The following is a 15,212-nucleotide window of genomic DNA, read 5'->3' as shown; positions in this document are numbered from 1 at the left end:
TAAAAAATGTACTTTTGTGAAGTAGGACAAACATAAATATTTCGTCATAAAAAATTTAATTTGAATACACGTTAAAAACTTCACAAATTCCTTAATTAGAAATATATAGGTACCTCAAAATTATAAAAAAAAATTTTTTTAATTTTCGGAACTAAAACATTGTCAATTTAAAAAAAAGACTCCTAGTTTTGAAGAAAGCCTTCGCATGCATGGTTGATGGATTTCTAGACAGGTGTTTAAAAATTGACCAGCGTGAACTTCACCTGAAAATTGTTGTATTTTTTCATATCGATCATCCTATTTTCAAGATGCATAGAAGAATACGAACAATAATTAAATTAAAATAAGTCCTGATATGCACGTACTCGGTTCATGAGGCTTCTTTGAACGTTTTCAATTCAAATTAATTTTTTTTTTAACTGTAACTTTTAAACAGACAAAAATGAGAATATTTATTTAAAGTTGTTGTTGATTCTGACGCATCCTGTAGGTATTGCTCTACATTTTTTGCGATAATTTTGGAACATCTTGTAGTATAATGCTTTGAACGAATATAAAATTAACTTGATCCAAGCACCGTTGGAAAGGGTGGGCACTTATTCTGCAAAAGACCAAGAAACATCGCCTGTTTGATGTTTTTGATGATATGTGTGGTTTATTCGCTCCTACGCGGTTAACCATAATTCGCCCACTGGCGATTTTATTTTTTGTCCGTTGCCACTTCCCCATAAATCTTCCGTTTTTCTGCTTACCTAATTCATTTTTAATTTATTAAAGGCTTTTTTGTATTCCTTAGGTACCTGTTTATTGTTCTACGTTTCCAAACCGATTTATAACACAATATTATACAATTCAGTACGAAACCAATTTTTTTTGAAGATTTAATGTTTTTATCATCTTTTTCGGCTTATAGATTTTTATTATTAATGTTAGATACATCTACAAAAGTGCTTCCACAAAATTTTTGTTAGACTCATCCGGAGGTAAATGGAAAAAAAAATTTACTCGCCCTTATTTTCAAGATGGCGATCGAATAATAGCACCCCCTCCCCTCACCAAGTACCAAGAAACCTAAAGAAATCAGTGTGTATCCAAAATGCACACTGTCATGCCGAGTTCTACCACACGTTGGTATCATATAACATAATTAAATGCTGAAATGATGAAGCAAATTGACGAAGAGTCCTAAAAAATATATTTTCTGCCGTAAATGTAAAACACTTTCATTTATAAAATAATTCGTTACGACATCATAGATTTGTCTTTTATGGAACATATGTCCATAGTGGAATAAAAAACATTAGTATGATAATTTACTAATTCGTCAGTAACTTAATTATTATGCATTGGAAAACTTTGTAAATGTCAGTTCATAAGGTAATTGTCCGATACCTCGCTGTTTACATCTCCCCTTTTATGCATATGAATAACTTCATTTAAGTGATTGTACCTACTTAATTCAGTTGGACAGGCGCATTTTTCTAGAAAAAGGTGAACAATGTAATGTTGGAGGTGCAGTTACACGTAATACGCAATTCTTTTTTTTAACCAGTCTTAAAAAATTGGTACATATATCACCGCAAATGGTTTGTTGATCAGTCATCAGACCTCATCACGTTCGTTAATTTTGGTTGTTTAATATTATATTATTAGGAATAAGTTTTATGCTGTGCACATTTTTTTCTTTGGAAAATTAACTGTTTTATTTACAATTTTTCGTATGTTTTTTTTTTGTTACATTATTTTTTAAACAGTTTGTTTACATAGGTTGTTATTACTATGTATTGAAATATTTGTTTCCAACCTCAGCTTGGATAGAGTCGGCCTAAATTTGAACCTCCTCCTTTTTAAAGTAAAGTTAGAAAATGTAATATTCAAAGATTTTCTGCCTTTTTAGTCTGAAGACTACAATAAGTTTAAAAAAGTGAATATGTATTTAAATAATAAGTTAAGTTTAACTGTATGTATATACAATGACGTTAAAGTTCCTCTGCTCTTGATGATTAAAGGTAACTCCTGAATTCAAGCAGTGCTACAAATTTTTGGTCTTTGATTCAATATTAAAATGCCCCAAAATTTTTAATAACACCAAACATATCTGGAAAGTCGTCAAACTGTTTGTAAAAACACATACACTTGCTTACCAGATTTGAAGGAAAGCGAGGAGATATTGTAGTTCAAAGGCCTGGAAAGATCAAGTTCTGATAGATTCATTACACACAGTACATTATTTTACAGAATTTAAATGTTTCACATAAGTGGCAATATCGAGGTATAAACTTTTCCCCCACATCACGTAGGAAATTTTATACAATACTACTAAGAATAATGCGTTAAGAGAAATCGCTACATTTGGCTCTTATGGTATTGCCAGTATATTTTCAAATATAATATCTCAATAAATGTTGTATTGATTTTTAAAAATACGTTATGCAAAAATTTCCCTAAAATAAAAAAAACATACTGTTGTATATAAATGGCATTTATCAGAGTTGTTGAGTATTATACGAAAAAGTAAGGTTAGGTTGTATCATTTCGTGTTGTCAGCTGTCATACTTCACAATGTTTAAAAAACGCCAAATCAACTTGAATTGATTTAACAACCGATTCATGGAGACAAAGAGACTTAGAAACGACGTTACTGTGGTTACTTATGTTTCACTATTTGATTGCTGTATGTAAGAGAAGACGTCTTATCATTATCCTGTTTATTTTTCTGAGTAATGGATTTAAGTGGTGTATACACACATGTATGTGTATTATTCTTTCATGGATAGTAACATATCAAGATTATCAAGTAAAAAGTTAGTTAGTGACTTGATGAGATCGGCATTACTTTCTTTTCCCTTGTATGTATTTTTAAAGAGTAACAGTTGGTGCTTTATTCATAATCATAAGATTCAATTGTTTAGCATGGGTGATAATTATTTCTTGTTAGTTGAGGTTTGGTGAGGTTTTTTTTCACTTCCATTCTTTGCTGAGCGTGTAAATATATATTATATCCATTTTTATTATTTATTTTTAAGTGAAGCTGCATTTTTTTGCAACGAAGACATATTTTGGTTCCTCTTGTACAGTTTCTTTCAAAGCTGGAACAACTAATTTCAAGTCTCAAACCAACCATGAAATTTTTTATGAAGATTTATATATTATTTCTTTGATTTTGCACTTACCTAACCATGTTTGGTTAAAAGTATTTAATTTAATTATACTGAAAGATTGGACTAAATTTTTGTATTATAATGTTGTTTTTTCATAAAAAAAGCCCATTTACACTTTTATTTTTGTAACTGGTAAGAAGAAAAAATAAAAATATTACAGATAGGTATATCATTAGTTCCCGTAGATATTTAATTTTATCAACATATTTAAGCCAGACACAAATATGTTAGAAACATACTTTTTTTATTTTGTGAGCAAACTATTTTAAAAACTTGAGAGACACTGTCACTTTATAATGATATTCACACTATAAAATTTAGTCAAATTATTATTTATACTACTGCGAAAATTTTCAGCGATGGTTTTACATTCTTGTCTCTCCCTAATAAAGTTATCTGTATGTAAACCGACTTATACTTGTAAGTAGTTATACTAAGGCTAAAAATTAAATATATCGTTAATTTCATTTTGTGAAAAAAAAAAACATAGATAAAGAGAGTCGTTTCCTCATAAGAAAAGTACCCCGGAAAGTTATTTATAAAAAATTTCCTCGCTTCTAGAACACAACAGGTATCCCATGAATGTATCTTTTGCACTTAAGAAAAAAGAAATTTCCGGACCAAATAATAGAGACACAAACCCTTGTTGCCCCAATCTTAATATCTCAATATCTATCTATCAAAACAATACTTTAAAGTCATCAACTTATTTAGAGAAAGTGACTAGGCATTTTTGGTTAGCATTTCCCATCTTAATGATCATTTTAACGTATGCGTCAAATTTCAAAGTAGTCCTGTCGCTAGTTTCTGAAACTAGCTGAACAACAGAAGACAACAGAAGACAATACACGACAGACTGACGGAAACAGCAAGCATACATTCTGAAATAAATGCTGTTCACCCTGTTACAAATCTTCCCTTTTCTTGTTTCTTATAAAAATTCAAAATTATCAAAAAGAATATTGCACTAATTTGTACTAATGTAGAAATCGAATCCTATTGCTTTTGGAACAACCGGAACCATTCCCGTTGTCCCCCTCAAATCGGCGCCTATGGATTATTAGACCTCCGCATGCTGCGAAAAATATTCTTTGACCTAGCCCTACTGACTTCATATCCTCTTTGGTTTTTACGCTGGTGGTCAGCGTACTGCCTAAATTAATTACTTTTTATACAATCTACTTTTCATGACTGGCACTTTTCAAACCGCAACTATTTGAAAAATGTTCAGTAAACATTTCTTGATCGACGATCAAAAAAACTTGACTCGATTACTGAAGTCAGTTTAGGAGAATGTTACCAACGCGTTTAAATTGATTAAAGTTTTTGTGACACCAACTCATTTACATAATTTTTACTATACGCGGTGCGAAATCAAAATACCCTAGGTCGTCTGGCGCCGTCTAGCTTTTGGATCAATACCATGTGCATGCATTAATACTGCAGTTCATTATCTTTCTGAAATTATTTTATTTAGTATGATTCCGAAGCCTTTAGGGTTTGTCTTTTTAATACGTTTAATGGGTTGTTCTTTAATAGAAATGGACCGAGTCTTTTGATGTTGTATATTAACAAACGGTAATTGACTTGATGAACTGAAAACCTGTTGCTGGGATGGGAAATTTGCTAATATCATAATTGCAACAAAAAATAGTTGTCCCACACACTGCGTAAAAATGTTCTTTAAAAATTGTTTCATTTCACCTTGGCAGTGACATTTTAAAATGAGTAGTTATTACCTAGCCGTAATTTCATTATAATAATGTTTCTAAGAACTCAACCACATGTTTTACACAGAAAAAAATTTAAAACGTAATAATGCCTTGTAATTGCCTTCTCCATGGCTAGTTAAACTAGTTGAATACACAACGGCTTGAACTGTATCTATTATTGCAATGTTTATTAATTAATTAATCACTAATTACTTACAAAGATGCAGATAAATCTGTATCTTCATTAATTATATTAAAACTTTGCATGAATTTTAACTGAAAACTATGTAACTAATTATGATAAAAATAGAAAATCAGCTTAGGGAACTTACGCGTTAAAAAAATTTGACTGGACGATAAGTGATTTTGAAAACATTATGAGTTCATTTTGAGGCATGTAATCACGATTTATACTATATGCAGAAAAAGATGTATGGAAAGCGATAAAATGAAGGTAAATAAGTATTAAAAACTACGTACAAGAAAACAATAGTGTCATTAAACGGAGATTATGAAAGTACACAAGAAATAACATACAGCATCTACTGAATTTAAGAAAAGTAGGTAAAAAAGTGAAAAAAAAAAATAAAAACAGATAAAAAAGCTTCCATCTAAGCAATCAAATTACTTGTTATTAATAAATTGATTCCTACCACAATTTTCCAAAAATTTAAAACATTAAAAAAACTTTTGTGCACAAATTATAAAATTAAGTACTTTATGAAAAAATATGTTCGTAAAAATTTATTAAATTATAAGGTACAGACAGCATTGCTTACAACTATATATTATTAGAAAGTCAGTGATGGATCAATGTCAAAATATTTGCAACAATGAAACACGTTTGCTTGTTTTTTGTACTCTATAATTTATTATCTAATAAGCACAAAGCCTAATATAGTTACCTGCATTAATTCATTGCATTTAAATTAATTTAACGTTCATTACAACATAACAACCATGAATTTTAACATAAAGCCACGCACTGACTATATAAGTGATTAAAGAAAAAACTTACTGCAATTTGATGATAATTCTTTCGAATTCGAAACTGCAAAAATGAAAAAAATATTAGCTCTTACACGAAAGAATTTAAAATAATATATACGAGTATGTTAATTGTTTCCGATCTCGATTGATAAAATAATATGATGTATTATAATAAGGATGTACCAAATAATATACGTCATGGCACGTGCAATGTGGTAGGCTGAAGAGACGTACAAATTACTCCTTAACTTGGAGTAATTTAATGTTATGGCTGCCCATAAATTTTCAACGAATGTAACACTGCTGCTTCTGTCTGAAATGTGATCCCTTGTAATGTAGACGAGACGACAAGGATTTTTATTAAAAGCTTTAACACATTCCTTACACAGTCAATTAATATTATCTACAAATCTATGCATTTTTATGAACTCATTTGCTTCACTTTAAATGGGTGTTAATTATCATTAGTGATGAATTAAGAGCATGACTACTAGTGCTGCAACGTTTTTACATATTATTCTAATTTTAAGTTTACTTAAAATGAATGTTTCGAAATTAATCAAAATAATAATTAAATCTATTTGTAAACACAGTACGACTCCTCTAAAACAGGAAACGTCAAAAAGACGATAACAAATGCACTTCTAGTGTAACTTTTAAAAGTGGCTATCAGATTTCGATTTGTTACTTTAAAATTCTCTGCAATAAATCTTTGCCACGAAGGTATATTTTAAGGTAATTTCGTTTTTATTGTGTCATAGCACGTTTCCCCTAATAAATGGGAATGCTTAAATAGAAGAAATAAAACGTAGTATTAGGCAAATGAAGTTATCACGTGTTGTTATAATTTGTGTTTTGTCCTCAAGGTAACCGCAGCTTTTTCCAAGAATCAGTCTTTTCTTTGTGAGGACAAACGACGACTTTTGGAATTATTGTGCACTGGCTATAGTTAAAATTGCATTAGCTAATGTGAAATTTGGTTTAAAGCTGGAATTGAATTATGGCTATGCAAATTAGATAAATGCTAGGATCTTAATAACATGTTACACAAAATATATTTAAACTTCAATCAGCAGTTGGTTTCGTCCCACGTTTTCTGTTCGAGATTTGCTAGAAACTAAAAAATAATTACTGTGGACACATGTTGTCATCATATTTAAAGGTTTTTAATTTATTTTTTCTATTTTACAACAATTTCTAATATTGTAAAATTAAGTATGATTAACAAAAATTTTGTTTTACGCTAATTTAGTATTACAAAATGTGGTTTAACAATTTGCAACAGTCGGATGTAGAACTAATGCAATATTAAAGTAGCGCAGTTTGGTAAAGTATCTTAAAATTGCAAAATAACACAATTTGTAGATTGCTTAAAATACTATAATTTACGAGAATAAAGCAAAGTTGCATTATTAAACCCTAATTTATAAAAATTACAAGATATAATTTTATCATTTCCAAAATCACCACAACTGTAAAGTGATACCGCTGTGTCATGATCATTTGGAGCAGGCACTTTATATTTGACATAATGATTTATTTGAAATGCTTCATAGTTAGTCTCGACCTTCCCTCGAATGCATGCATTTTTAATTTTAGTTATTATAATAAGTTCAATCATTATTAAAAAATTGACAACTCTTTTCTTAACTGCTTACTAAATTAATTTATTTAGAAATAACGCCGATCACATGGTCAACCCTTTCCAAAATAATGCCAGATTTTTCGGTATGCCGTAAAACCCGCCCTTGACTTAATAGAAATAGTTTTATGTCAAAATTAGAATCAACAATTTTTTGCAAATGACAGATTGCCTTTCTGAAAAGGCAACAAAGCTCAAAAATTAATGCTGCATTAGATATAAAATAAAACTTAGGTAAAAGTTTTTTTTTTATTACTATTTATTAGCGACAGCTAAAGGTACTGTTGTAGTAGAGCACGCTTAATTTCGGATTTCGTTGACCAATTACAACTTGTGCAATTTGAAAATGTTGGTCCTCAATTACCACCTCTGTATTATGCACACAATAAAAAACCAGCAAAAATTGTATCTATTCATCGTTTTCAAAATATTGCTAAAAATAGGTCAAACAAGTACCTACCTACATTTTACACTTTAGAGATTACCTAACTAACTTTTCTGAAACTTTACTAAACAAGTGTTTGAATAATTTTATCTAAATATATAATACTTTTATTTAATCTAAGTAATATTAATAATAAATGCCTTTACTGCAAAACAAAAAAAAACAAACACTATACAAGTTAGAATACTTGTGAAGCGAAATCTAGCAAAGGGTTAATCACATAATCTCCAAAAAACTAAGAAAATCCTAAAAAAATCGATATAAAGTTATTTAAGCAGAACTTCGCTCCTCCCTGAAGTACCTACAGGCGAAGAATACAGATTCGTCGAAAAATTATAAAATTAAATTTTGCAAAATTTTATTTTCTATTATAACCTGTATAAGTTAAAATAAAGATATGTGTGGACTGTTCAAATACAGGTAAAGAAGCATGTTGTGCTAATGTTTCAAATGAATTTTTCTATAACAAAATTTTGTGATGACATCATCAACATTTTAGCAAGGATTCATGTACCAATTTAAATAGATAAAGTGTAATACTAATAATGATAGTACTGTATGCTCAAATTTTCGAATTGATCAAAAAAAATCCTGATTAATAAATTTTTTTTCGAATTATACCCTTTATAAGTAATTGTAAAAGATATGAATGTATTGGTAAATCATAAGTATAAATTTTTTGGAACAAAGCAAACGGATCCAAGAATTCAGAGCCAACGGTTTTGCAGTTTCAAAATCTCATTGACAATTTTGTTACACAATTTTGATTTTTCTTCTCAAAAATCTGGACGTCTAGGGTAGAAATCCAACTTGGATTTACAAACCACAAATGCAGAAGCATCTTATTTTGTAAAATCTTATTATGTAAAATTTATTACAAATTCTGGGGATGTCATCCTCCAATTCTTAGTTATGTTAGGAATTCCTAACATACATGTAAAATTTGACAACAATCGGTCTGGTAGTTTCGGATATATGTATCTAATAAGAATCGACATAAACAGACAGACAGATAGACGACAGACAGACGGAAACAGAAGACCTATTTTATTGTATTCTAGAAGTCATTAACGGTCGAGAAAACATAAAAGTAGCTAGTCGCCCGTTGGACTCGATTACAATATTTCCTTAGCTTACGCCAGAAGTAGAAAGAAAATAAACACATTTTCTCGGCATTTCACAACTGATACAACACCGTCTGTCTGTCTGTCTGTCTGTCTATCTGTCCTCGACTTTTAGGGTTACACTGTGGGCTAATTTATTAGATAAATAATGTCCAAAACAGGGGAAATGAAAAATGAATTTGCTAGATTTTAGGTCTTAATTGTGTAGATCAAAAGATAACCAATAGGTAGTTCTAGATATATCTTCATCACATACAAAAATTTAATGATGTGATTTGAAGACATTTATTTGAGAGTTATATTGATGTATGCTCCTAAGCTTTAATTACATATCCATATTTTTTACCTCAAATATACCGGGTGTCTGGAAAATGGCGGATTAACTCTCCGCTACGCTCTTAACTATCAACTGTTGAGTCTGGGAAAAATAGTAAAAAAAATTCTTTTCACATTTTGGTGGAGTTATAATGATTTTAAAATTGGTTCTTTTGCTACGTTTAACAACTAAACAACACATTCATTATCACAATAACTAGTAGGTAATAAAACTTTCAGTTAATATTTCTCTCGCAATGTTTAATTACCATTTCAGTTAGAATGTAGAAAGATATGCTTGTGCTTTGTTTTGTAATAATTTGATAAAATTACATTTGACAACAATGTTTACCTGACATAAAGCGACGGTACAAATCAGCAAAAATCGAGAAAGCAGTTAAAAAAGTTATCAAAGCTCTACGTTTAAAATGTTCGCAGATAATGTTAGGTTCCTTCGTGTTTTATTTTCAGATAAATTTAAAGGAATCTTATGTCTTGTTACTGGATGAACTTGAAAAAATCTTTTGAGCTTTTAGTGTTTTATTTTCTATAAATTTGAAAAGGTTGTGAGTGCCGCCGTGTTTTTTTTTTAATACGGGAGACTCTTGGGTATCCATTGTGTATTATTTTGGGAGCCCATGGAGATTTTTTTGTTGTAAATTATTTAAATTTTGGGGGACTTTGGTGTTCGGATTTTGGAAAATTCTAACCTGACCTGTTTTTGAGTTAATCCCTGTTTTTTTTTTGTTTCAAAAATTCAAGACAATCTTGAGGTTCTAGGCATTCCTGTTTGGAAAGAATTTGAAAGTGCTTTGGAAGCTCTAGTGTCTTTGCCTATAATAATTTAATTAAATTTCTTAAAATTTGCTAAAATCAGTCTTATCTTAGCAGCTACTGGCCCCGCCCACCCACCCTCTCTTTTCTTAAAAGGTATGTCATTTCTCAAAATCAGTCACATTTTAGCAGTTACTAGTACCGCCCACCCACCCTCTCTATTCTTAGAGGGTATCTTATTTGCCAAAATCGGTCTTATTTTAGCAGCTACTAGCCACGCCACCCTCCCTCTCTTTTCTTTGAAGATATGTCATTTGCCAAAATCAGTTTTATCTTAACAGGTACTAGCCCCGCCCACCCACCCACATTCTTTTATAAAGTTTGTAAGTTTATTTAAATTTTATTTAATTGATACAGATAAAATGCGCACCTCTGTTACCTCTTTTTTGTGGACCCTTCCTTTGCTAAAAAAATTCAAGAAAACTGGAACAACGACGTATCAACGTCGTATCGGAATTTCAGAAATAGACTGTGGTTATAAAGCTTATAAAGAGGCGAATAAGAATATCTAAAAAATGTATTTTTTCATTAAAAAATTTTTTACGTCTTTCGAATGCATTAAAAACAAAACACTTTGTATATTTAAAAATATTTTGGAGTATAGTTCACAAAGAACTGTACAATTTCGGTCTTTGATTTCTTTTCTGTATCTATTATTAATTACTTAGATATCGAAAAACGCGCGGTTAGTGACTCACCTTGTACCTACATATTAAAGTAAATATTTTATCCTTACAAGTTTATTGTGTTTCAGAAACAATTAAACTTCTGTTTAAATAATTTTATGTGTTCAAGATTTGAATAATGTTATAGTGACATTAATTTTATATTTGTACGTACAAAAATAAAAACCCATTTTATAAATGCTCTGGAAATATGATTAAACTTTGTTACAAAAATTTTATAAATAAAAAAAAATTCTTCAAAACTGCTTTAAAAAAGAATATTTTTCGTCTCATTTTTGGAAAAATATACAGACAAGACATCTTAATTATTATCGCGACAAATAATCACCTGCGTATCATTAACTATTTTAACTGCGGTATCGTATTACAAATGCAAGTTCTTCGCAGAGATGACTCAATAAATTTTGGACGTTATAACAATGAAAACTAATTTGCGAGCGTAAAACAACGAACATTGATTTATTTATTTCATATTTTCTGATAACGGCAAAATAATTGTTATTTAAAATTTCAAGTTCATAACATAATTAAAATTCACACATCATACGAAATTATAACGATTAATACCTATCATAAAACTGTCAAATACAGTAGTCCAAAAACTTTTAATATATAGGCAAATTTTCAATTCTTACTTTCCGAGCGTAAGCACGTAATCTAAGGAAGTATTGTAATCGAGTTGTTGTCATATTTTTTACCATTTTAGTTTTAAGTAATACACGTAAAGCACCCACTAAAACAAACGTAATATTGTTGAACCATAAAAAAAACTTTAATTAATACAGTTTTAAACAATATTTCCTTGTCAAGTGTAACAATGTAATCTTAAATCAGAACACCTACACAAATAATAGCTGGTTTAGAATAAAATTTATTTTTAGCAATACGCGAATGTCAAATAATTTGTTATAAACATGCTACTCTAACAAAGCCTATGTTGTAGACACTCCTATATAATATAATCTATTACATTTTTTACACAACAAACATTTATTCAAACTAGTGACCAAGAATATTATCAGATAATTACAATTAAGAACGGCGTACATTAGTCATTATCTAGTCTGCACGAAAAGATATGCAGACTTATTTGTAAGTGGTGACTGATGATAATTGGAGCTATCCATTCGACAAAATTTATTCATTCATGCAAGGAATTTTGGGAAATGACGTACCTCCACACAATCACTTAACCGTAAAGTAACAAGCTAATGACACATTTTGATATTTTCTTTCTTTATTTCGATGTGACGACAGTCTCGGCAAAAAATCTCATTCATCAATCAATAAAGATAGTTCCCTGCAACGAATTTTTATCGCAGTCTAACTGAATAATTATTTAATTTAATTTAAATCTTCAAAGAATTACATAACGGTTGAATACAAGCGTTACATTTGACTCAATAGCGAGGAAAAAGTCAAAATAGCCCATTTATCAGGAATCATCAATCCGACGGTTTGGAACACGTCCATGGGAAGATGCGACCGCAATAAGTTATTCGTCCTAGACTCTTGTCCCGGCACAAAGCCTTAAGTACTTCCAATTTATTATCTTTTATTTGTAAACGACCGTCGATTTGTAACTCTACCTTTGTGGTCTCGGAGACACGAGTTGTTTACACCGATACATTATTCCGATCCATTGTTATAAAGAGCCGTTTAGTACCTTTTAGTGAGAATTAAAATAAACCACGGCGATATTCAAGTGTAAATGCGATTGTCGGCCCGCTTAGACAAATGGCCTACGATTTATTTGGCAGACCTCCGCAATTTCTGCCACTTTTGACGACATCAATCACACGACACAAGATTTTAAATGGGGTTTAAATTCTTCGTTAAGATTTAAGCACGTACGAGCCACACTTATGCACTCAGACAAATAAAAAATAATTATTCTGTTTTCTTTAATTTTTGACTTTTTTGTTATCTTTGTTTTATTAACTATATCGTCAATTTATGTTATATTTTATCACTAAATATTTAACAGTGAAAATTATCGCTGGACACTGTCGAAGTAGACATTATAGAGACGTCGAGGGACTTTTTAGAAATTACATGTGATTTTTTTATACAAGGTGTGTAAAATGTATAGAAAAATTAAATATCAGGATAAATTTGACTTCCTTATAAATACCTAATCCTGTATGTAATTTATTTGGAATCATATTTACTTTTGCTTTAATGGAGTAGGTACAGATTTGAGATTTTGTAACAATCAGTCTTACCTGTAATGGTTTTTTTATGACCATTTTATTGACTCTTTATGGTCTCTTTTAGCTTACCAAACATGATACATATATTACGACACATACTGCCGTTCCATTCCGTATCCTAATAACTATAATGCACCAAAATTTACCCTGCTTTTACAAGGATTGATATTACATTATTTTCTAAATTCGCAAATAAACATAGCTTATGTAATAGTTTTACAAACTTTAGTAATAATTAGCTAAATTTAGACGGGCCTGGAATTTGGAAATCTTCACTGCGTTTTCCGTGGTCCTTGTTATAATTATGACGTCCTTATAATACGATCTCACTTGGTGACTCTTTGCTTCTAGATTCTATGTTTAGAAAATTGGTATAATGGATGTAAGTATATTTATCGGCTTTTTGTTTATTAGATTGTCATCGCTTCTATCTGTGTAAGTTCCTTAATTGTTGTTCTTGTATTAATCAATTGTAAAAAAATCAAAATATTAAAACAAACAGCAACAGCTTCACTAAACAAATGGAACAAAGAAAAAGAAAACCATCTGTTAAAGGAGAACAAAAATTTTGGTTTAGTAGAAGGGATGAAAACCTATAAATAAAATAACAAATTTACAATTTTTATTTGTGTAATTGCCTGAAAATGGAACTTTTGGTCACCGCAATAATTTTTTTATTCTGAAACCTTGGTTGGATCAACAATTCGCTGGAAACACCTACACAGGTTTTAAACAGAGAAGTAGGTATTTGATAGAATTTTTTTATACTGATTTATTAACAAGAATTGTTTTTCTTCGCTGTGGGTTTTCTTTCTTTAAATAAAGCACTTCTTGACAAAGCAGCCTTTAAATTTATTTTGTTAGAAACAACAATAAATAAAATTATCTTTAAAAAAACTTGATTTCGTCAATTGGCACATTTTTTCAGATGAGTATTACATCAGCAACAAGTAGTGTCTGATAGGTTAATGACAAACGCATCTTCTAGATAGAATAAAATTTAAAAACCTTAATTAACAAATTCAGTTGTACTCTGTCCTGTATCTACATAAAAAAATATATGAAAAATTGAGTCCGTACTTAGATATTTAAGCAACAGCTATTAGGCACATGGAATTGTTTTCTAGTTGGATAACATTTCGCTCTGTGTGACAAATGACTTCATTTTCAAACAAACGACGTTTACTCAATAAACATTGCTCTGAACACAACGTAAAGTTCAAAAGTTCTAATATTTTGTAATAAAACATTTTGAGCTCTTTATTTGTGTTCTGCTGCTATTCACCAGTACATTAGTCGTTAAATCGTTGATTTGATGTCAATTTGGAATAATCACGTTAAATTTTTTTCACCAAACTAAATTTTTGTTAGACTAAAAAGCTACTTGGTTTTGAATTTGTCTTTTAACACATATATATCTTCAAAAATGTCTGAAAGTTTATCATGTGTTAATTTGAATTATTAAGACAGATATTTCTTTGCAATACATCCAAAATCACCGCTTTTGTATTTGTCAAATTGTTTTTCTTTACGATTGAAAGTTACCGTGTTAGAAGACAAATTAGTTCTAAAATTTCAGTCATACCAGAAACTTGGTCACACCAACAAAAAGAATATATACAGTGTCCATTTTAAAATGTTACTTGTTTTATCCAAAATAATGTAATTTAAATTTTAACTATATGTACTTGTCTTGTTTATTTGTAACAAAAGCTAAAGACCCAGAATCTTTTTCTACTCTCCCGTAGTTTTCTTTCTTCTTGATCTTTATTTCCTGAAGATGTTTTTCTCTACGTCGAAACCTTTTTCAAAACTGACGTGGTCCAAACCCGAAACAGTTACCTAACTCTGAACGTGGAAACCTTCGATTTTATTTCATCGAAAATTTTATTTATAGCTATTTTATTGAAAATTATAATTTCAAACAGAACTATGAACGGTTTTTAAATTGACTGAATATATTAAAGATGTTGATTTTGACATTACTTCTCTTCTTATCGAGTGATACACGATTTTTACCGAATTAACTATATCATATACCTACTACCGACCATAGCAGATGACTGCTGAGGTCAAAAAAATATATACCT

The 15,212-nt window shown here is 30.0% G+C and overlaps 1 protein-coding gene across 2 annotated transcripts in view; it reads right to left on the bottom strand.

The window, feature by feature from the left end:
- Nucleotides 1-15,212, bottom strand: part of LOC135129220 (homeobox protein Hox-C4a-like) — a 34,799-nt gene that overhangs the window by 13,612 nt on the left and 5,975 nt on the right. Inside the window, exon 2 of one of the 2 annotated variants that reach the window (XM_064056361.1) lies at nt 5,892-5,924. The exons of the other annotated variant lie outside the window; for it this stretch is intronic. Coding sequence (XP_063912431.1) covers nt 5,892-5,924 — 33 coding nt within the window. The remainder of the gene's footprint in view (nt 1-5,891; nt 5,925-15,212) is intronic. 2 annotated transcript variants of the gene reach the window in all.

This window comes from Zophobas morio, unplaced genomic scaffold (genome assembly GCF_036711695.1).
Source record: "Zophobas morio isolate AGI-343-1 ecotype UQ-CSIRO unplaced genomic scaffold, CSIRO_AGI_Zmor_V1 ptg000014l, whole genome shotgun sequence".
NCBI classification, from domain to species: domain Eukaryota; kingdom Metazoa; phylum Arthropoda; class Insecta; order Coleoptera; family Tenebrionidae; genus Zophobas; species Zophobas morio.
Note: the sequence above shows the minus strand (reverse complement) of the source record. Positions and strands in the feature narration are given on the sequence as shown.